Below are 7,608 nucleotides of genomic sequence, written 5' to 3'. Positions count from 1 at the left end.
TAGTAGCAGTAAAAGAAAAGAAATCTTTGATTACAAAAAAGAATCAAGAAACACACTATGTAACGAATAATTATTTTCTGCATTTCTCCACCAACCTTGATCTGTAACGGTTAAAACAGAAAAATAAATTTACAAATGTAGAAAGCGGAAAACTACTACCAATGAAAAGGTTAAGAATGTGGTCATCTTGTTGACGTTTTCATGAACTAAAAAAGTTTGCTAAAAATTTATGTTTATGGATAATTACTCTAATGGAGCTTTTATCTTTTAAGACCCTGATACGTTCACGCTGCAATACCACATGTGGTGGCATTCCGCAAATCAGTATCAACCATCATCAGGCAAATCGTACAGTATTCAGTTATCTCTTCATTTTTTGGTCGAAGGCCATGTTGCCATCAAAGAGAACAGGGTGCTTATTGTTTTCAGCGATTTCCAGACATTTCTTTCTTGTGTAGTAAAATACACCTCCACAACTTACTGGTAAATAATAGCGGTAACTAAATCAAATCATATTTTTCTTTTATGTGATAAGCATAGGCCTTGTCATTGCATCACCAACAATTCTGATTTTGTAACCACAATAGAAACTCAAGGTCCTCTGATACCATTTAATACTGCCTCCTTTACTCAATAAAAAGGTAAATTGATTTATTAGCTAATGTTTTGGTACATGCAGAGCGTTGTTTACAAACGTTTTCGAATTCTTTGCTGTATCAGTGTTCTATGGGTAACAATACTGTATCTTTTGTTAATTAAAGAAAGACTTAAATTTAAGCACTGATTTATTAACTAAAGTCTTGGTATACGCGAAACATCATCCACAAACATGTAGATACATTATTTAAATTCTTTGCCCCATTAATGTTCTATGAGTAACAATACCGTATCTTTGGTTAATTAAAGGAAAAGGTAAAATAAAACATTGGTTTGCTTAGCTAACGTTTTGGTACACGCAAAACGTTTGCGAATTCTTTGCCGTATCAGTATTAAAGAAAAAGATAAAAAAAAAGAGTTGGACCTTTCTCGTTATTTCGGCTTAGCGAAATGCACAGTGCTTCCACCCCATGGTCTCTTCCATCCTGTGCTTCCTTACCGTCATGCCGGCAAACTCACCTTTCCGTTCTGAACCTCCTGCGTGACCGAGGAAATGTCCAAACCCTTTCTGGAGCGTACTCCCGTCTGTAATCACATGGATTCGGAACGCCAACTCGTAGGGACCTGGTGCACACCAGAACTCCTCAAGGCTATTGAGAAGGGATACACAGTCGTCTGCGTACACGAAGTGTGGCATTTCCTGACCACTCGCAGAGGGCTCTTCAAAGACTACGTGAACACGTGGCTCAAGATCAAGGAAGAGGCCAGTGGGTGGCCAAGTCACGTGGGCGACGATCCCCTGAAACGTCAACGACACTTGGACGATTACAGAGACAAAGAGGGGATCGAATTGGGCCCGGAAAAGATCGAGAAAAATCCCGGACTGCGTACGCTGGCCAAAATGATGTTAAACTCCATGTGGGGTAAATTTGGTCAGCGTACCAACAAGACACAAGTCCGGGAATTTGATGACCCCCAAAAATTTTCCACCAGCGACACCCTCCAAATCAAGTACGTTGGTATACAGTCAGACGATCGGGTGGAAGTACAATACACTTTACAAGAGGAAGATGAATCCATCTTGCCCAACCTGAACATATTCGTGGCCTGTTTCACGACCTGTTGGGCTCGTCTTAAACTCTATGACGCTCTCGACATCTTACAAAAGCGAGTACTGTACAAAGACACGGACTCAGTCGTGTTCCTTTCCGCCCAGGGAATGCCCGAGCCACCACTGGGAGATTATCTGGGGGACTTTAAGGATGAATTGCCACCAGACAATTATATAGTGGAATTTGCCTCCGGAGGTCCAAAAAAACTACAGGTACAAGACCCACAAAGGTAAAGAGGACTATAAAGTCCGAGGCATCACACTCAATAGACTGGGGAAGAGATATGTCAATTTTGAAGTCCTCAAAATTAATGTGCTAGAAGACTTGACTTCCCCACTGGAGTCTGGCAAGGCGCGCATCACCGCCATACCCATACCATACAAAATCGTGAGGAATGCCCAAGAATACCAATTGTCCACCGTGGCCCAACAAAAAAAATACAAGTTGGTCTACAACAAGCGCATGGTGAATCCTCACACGTTCCAAACCTTCCCGTATGGGTATGAGCGGTGGACAGAAGAGGACGCGCACGTGACTGAACTGCTCACTTCTCTCTAATTCTTATACTGATGGTCACCTAGTTTCATCTCACCTCTTTTTACAAAAAAGAAAAACAAAAAAACAAAACAAAACAAAAATTGTAAATAGTGTAAATAGTCCCAGCGACAATGAGTCGAGATGACAACTCCATGATACCCACCCGCATCTTTCGTAGCAATCACGGACTCCTAACTAGAATTGATGACGTCATAGGTCAGGTTGTTATGGTGATAATGATGACGTCATAGGATAAAAAATCAATACTTCTAACTAGAACTGATGACGTCATAGGTCAGGTTGTTATGGTAATAGTGATGACGTCATAGGATCAAAAAGGTCAGGTTGGGAGAATTCGAAAAAAACACCCCTGAGTGAGTGGATACCACTACTCATGATATTGTGGTCAAACATGTAGACGGGAGACTTGTAAGGAGTGGCCTTGTTGGTGACAATATATCAGAACATAGTATACTCACCATGATGAACAACACCAACCCTTTTTACAGTACATGATTATTGCCATAATTGCTATGACGCATGTGCATTTTGAGTTTACTTTTTCTCCCCGCATGCTATTTAACTGTTGTGTATGGAAAGTCTTTTTGTTTCCATTGTGATGATTTTTATCCCTCTGCAATTGATCATTTTCGCTGTTCACTGTTCAGTGGATTAGGTTAAGAAATTATAATGTTATGGGAGATAGGTTGAGGAAGTACTTCTCCAATTTTTAGGTCTCGTTGTTTTCCCCAACTTTAGATATTCGTTGAAATGTTTTGTGCAAATCTTTTTAACTGTGGGAATAAATTAGCACTTCCTGGGAAAAAGAGATTGTAAGTGAATTTGTGATATTTTTCTATTAATAAAAGACAAAAGGTTTAAATATTAAATAACATACCCATGACTAACAGAGGGTTAAAAAATAATTAGGCTATATTCGCTTTCAACTGAAATAGTTTATACTTTCCCCGGTTGTCTTTCTGACGTGAGAGAAATGCTGCTCCTTCAACAGGAATTTGACCAACTACATTTATGTTTTGTGTTTGTTATAACTCTGAGTTATAAATCATTGCTCCATGATTAACTTCCACTTTCCTTCAACAACTTTTACGATTGTAGCTGTTTGAACTGAATTCCTTGCTAGCAGGGGCCTCTTTGAAGGGCATTACTTGATGTATCAATACTAGTTTTGAGAGGAAATGTACTAATGTAATGATATCTTTTACTTTGAAGCCTATCGACAATGGTGAAGCCTGTGACTCTAGCATTTGAACATTCAGGCTGTTGACACTGCCTGGTGAAACTCATAGGCATTGAAACTGTCCCCAAATGCCCACTTTGCAAGGCTCCCATCGGAATAGGTACTCTTCACATCAACATTGCACTCAACGACATCATAGGAAAGTTTGATGTCAAGTGTGAAAGTTGTGGTTGTCTATGACAGGGAAGTTTCACGAGCACAAGCAACACTTAAAAGCATATGGAAAGTTGACAATGCAGTGTGCAAATGAAGGGTGTGGAGAGATGGTGGCAAGGGAGGGGATGGCAGCATACATTGCCTAATATGCAAAGCACAAGGTCCCTTTCCAGGAATGCGGTAGGAAAGTAACAAGGGAATGTTTAGAGGAGCATGCTGCTTCCCTTTGTTCTAATAAGAGAATATTATGTCCACTAGGCTGCGGAACAAGCCTTCTATGGGAAGCTATTGTCAATTTAATTATGCAATCAAATGTAAAATGGTTATCTGGGCCAATAAAATATCCAAAAGTTGCACTAGCCAGCTCATCTCTGGTCCCTACACAAATGTCTTTCTTTTGTCTATTGTTTTTCAAACAAACAACACCGATTACAGTAAAACTTTTTGCATGCACTTTCCAATGTAACATAGCAAGTATTCAACATATTGTGAGCGTTGAAGTTGTTAGTTTAACTCAGTAAGTCCGCATGCGATCATATTTCATATATTTCTTCTGATCATATTTCATTATGTCGTACGTCATGCAGCCTCTTCGCCGTTAGGCATTAATTCAGCAATAGAGCATTCCAGCAAATGTGAGTTTTGGTATTTTGTAAGCTTCATCGTTATTTTCATTGTAATTTTCCTAAGTGTATTTAGTTTAATTTAAATTGTAATAGGTTTTCACTTGTTATTTTGTTTACAGCTTTAAATGATGCTACCAACTGGTATCAGAGATTGTTGAAATAGAATATATCATTAAGTCGCATTAAAAACTGTCTATATTTATTGCTGAAAGTCGCCCATGGCAGCCACACCTACTTTATTTCTTTTGTAGGCTCCACTTGATGCTTCATTTGAGCGAGTGCCCAGAAAGAACGGTCTGCTGTATAGTGCCTGGCTGCATTACCATGGTAAAGCAGAAGGATGTACTGCAGCACTCGATAAATGCAGCCTCTGCCCACATTGTTCTGCAGGAAGAAGAGGTCCAGCTTCTGCAGTGCCAGATGCATTTCCAGGTGAGATGCTTGAATTACAAGAATATTAAAAAAAAAAGATGTGATATGAACATGAACTGAACATTCAGTTTCATTTCAGAGAACCAAACCACGATGGAGTTTAGAAGAGAAAGGTGTGTTCTCCTTCAACTGGAGGGGAGAAAAGTGGAGTGACATCTGGGAGCCACAGCTGTACAGCACTGAGTCCAGGTGCCCAAATGGAAACAGGTGGAGGGCGCATCTACGATCTGCAGGAATGCCCTTGGAGCTGGTGTCCGAAGCAATGCCAGTGGTAGAGGAAACAAGGTCAGTGAATCATTTAATAATTAAGGATAGATTCTTGCTCTTGACTCTGGAATGCAGTTTAGAAGATAAATGATCACTGCTGATAACAAGCCAAAGTACCTGCATACAGCTAACGTATTTTAAAACAGCTATCAATTTCGTAGGAGTGAGGAAATCTACCACCATGTAAACTGAAACTCTGACTCTAAAATCTGTTAAAAAGAAAATCAACTTTATCATGATTCACCACAGATCATTTATGACTTTACGCTTTATGTCTCTAGAATAGTGTTGATGCCTGATTCATGTGAAAAAAAGGTGTTCCCTTTCCCGGTGAAGGAGATCAGGAAGTCACAGCAACTGTCCTTCTTTTTTGGATGAGATGGACCCAGAAGACCTGATTATTGCCAAGTTTGTCTTGAAATATTATATTTTGGAAAATGACAAGTAATGTTTCTATGCAATAACTGAGAGAGGTAACTGAGTCGAAAATGATGATGCAAAAAATGGTAATCGTTTACAAGAATAGGCGATGTGATAAGAGGTGAGCAAGCTTATATTTAATAGATAATTACTGAGGTTCGCAGCATTATACCCAATAATGCTGCGAACCGAAGTAATTAACTATTATAATTATTGACCCTCATAAAATCCTATTGTTCTCTCTCTGCATTACATCGACGATTTCAGTCGCCCCTTCATATTGATGTTTTGGTACACCAACAATGCAACTGGCAAGCATTGTCCAGTAATAATACAAATTGCATAATCCTTTTTCATTCCCCAATTCAGCCATTGTTAACTACTTGCAAAGATGATATAATCATTGACTCTCATGAAATCCTACTATTTTCTCTCTCCAACAATGCAATTAGCACGTATTGTCTAGTAGTTATACAAATTACATAACCCTTTTCATTTCCCGGAATTTAGTCATTGTTAAATCCTTGTAAAGATTATGTAACTTTCCACATCTTTCAGGTGTGTGATTGAATTTCATGCAAACGTAATTTGCATTGTATATTAACGCAATGCACTTGGTTATTTGAGTTGTTTGTTGGAAGGCAAAGAGTTGCTACTGTTTTGAAGCTTGATGGAGGATTCTTCGGAAGACGAATCTGCCATTTTCATAACGCAGAGCCAGAGGTCGGAAAATGCCGCTGCCGTTGAAGGTAATTACGCTTTAACTTTTTGGGGGTCATTTTGAAACGACTAAGAAAAGCTTTCCTTGTATTTTGTTATTGTTTATAGAAGAGCAAAGATTCAGAAAACCAATTACGTCTGTTGAGTGTGAAAAATTTGAAGAAAGTTGGGTGTCAGACTCAAGTCGTCGAAAATGGGCGTGGGTGCTGAAAGTCTTTGATCAGTGGATGGTTGAGAGAAATGAAGCCGTAAATGAAATGAGTTATAGTGGTGAACCGTTGATAAACGAGAATCTAGATGAAATGTCTGAAGAGCAGCTGGATTTTGTCTTGGCTCGATTTATTGCCGAAGTTAGAAAAGAAGATGGACAAGAATATCCAGGAAAGACTTTATATGAAATGATAAGTAGTATTCAAACGTTTTTACGTGTGAAATGTAAGAGAAATGTAACTTTGATTGACAAAACAGGTTGTAAATTTAGAAGTTTGAATTCAGCTTTGAATTTTCAAATGAAAGAAAAAGCTGGGCAAGGAATAGGCTTAGTTGTCAACAAGGCTAATCTTATTACGGAGGAACAAGAAAACTGTTTGTGGGAAAACGGGTTTTTAGGGAGCGACAACGCAGAGCTGCTTTGCCACACTTTGGTCTGGGTTTTTGGCATTCAGTTTGCTCTAAGGGCTGGGCAGAAACACAGGAATTTGAGATTTAAAAACTCACAGTTATCGCTACAAAGTGAGGAATCGGGTAATGAATTCTTACAGTATATGGAGGATATCAGTAAAACTAATAATGGCGGTTTGAGCCATTTGCGTATCAAAAGGAAAGTTGTTCGGGCATATAAGAACTTAACCAATGTAGAGCGTTGCCCAGTTGAGCTGTATAAGAAATACGTATCTCACGTGCCGAAAGAAATCAGTGACAACGCATTCTATTTGCGGGCTTTGCCAAAGCCAAAAGGGGACGTATGGTATTATAATAAAGCTATGGGGAGGGAAACGTTAGGGAACGTAGTTAAGAATATTATGCGAAGAGCAGGTTTTGAGGGGCACTTTACAAATCATTCCCTTCGACGAAGTTGCGCCACACAATTGTACGAAGGTGGTGTGCCAGAACAAGTTATTGTAGAAACCACTGGTCACCGATCATGTGATGGGGTTAGGGAGTATCAGTGTACCTCATCAACACTTAGAAGGAAAGCAAGTGAAATCTTGCAGGGAGCGACTTCTAAGAGGGCAGAAATAGATGTCAAGGAAAAAAATGAAAAACTGTTTAACAATGATGTTGAGCAAAAATATGATGGACAAAGGGAAGAAACAGGGTTACAGGGGTTAAGCGAAAAGGTTTTAGACGAAAACCAGAGCGAAGATTATAATCAGTCAGTTGTAATTAGTACTCACAGTACGAAAATTGTTATTTCTTACAAGTGAGAAAGACTGTCATTGTCAGATGTGCCCTAAATAAACTGTAAAATGTTTTCGTC

At 39.2% G+C, this 7,608-nt stretch overlaps 1 protein-coding gene across 2 annotated transcripts; it reads left to right on the top strand.

Annotated features, from left to right (window-relative positions):
• Positions 1–5,547: 5,547 nt before the first annotated feature.
• On the top strand, positions 5,548–7,608 carry LOC149034272 (zinc finger MYM-type protein 2-like). Of its 2 annotated transcripts, none has more exons than XM_089193219.1 (2): positions 5,548–6,157; positions 6,240–7,608. In XM_089193219.1, the coding sequence occupies exons 1-2, from the start codon at positions 6,079–6,081 to the stop codon at positions 7,553–7,555; spliced, it is 1,395 nt and encodes a 464-aa protein (XP_089049345.1). In that variant the 5' UTR covers positions 5,548–6,078; the 3' UTR covers positions 7,556–7,608. The 2 variants fall into 2 exon arrangements, with proteins under 2 accessions (XP_089049345.1, XP_089049344.1); XM_089193218.1 differs by having other exon boundaries at positions 6,237–7,608.

This window comes from Pocillopora damicornis, chromosome 14, assembly GCF_964200805.1.
Source record: "Pocillopora damicornis chromosome 14, jaPocDami1.2, whole genome shotgun sequence".
NCBI lineage: Eukaryota > Metazoa > Cnidaria > Anthozoa > Scleractinia > Pocilloporidae > Pocillopora > Pocillopora damicornis.
This window is presented reverse-complemented; position numbering and strand designations above follow the sequence as displayed.

What these genes read in the sequence shown, in the direction of transcription:
- LOC149034272 (XM_089193218.1), top strand. Translation starts at nt 6,079, where the DNA reads ATGGAGGATTCTTCGGAAGACGAATCTGCCATTTTCATAACGCAGAGC. An exon ending in AAATGCCGCTGCCGTTGAAG is followed by an intron (nt 6,158 to 6,236) that starts GTAATTACGCTT and finishes TATTGTTTATAG; the next exon opens with AAGAGCAAAGATTCAGAAAA.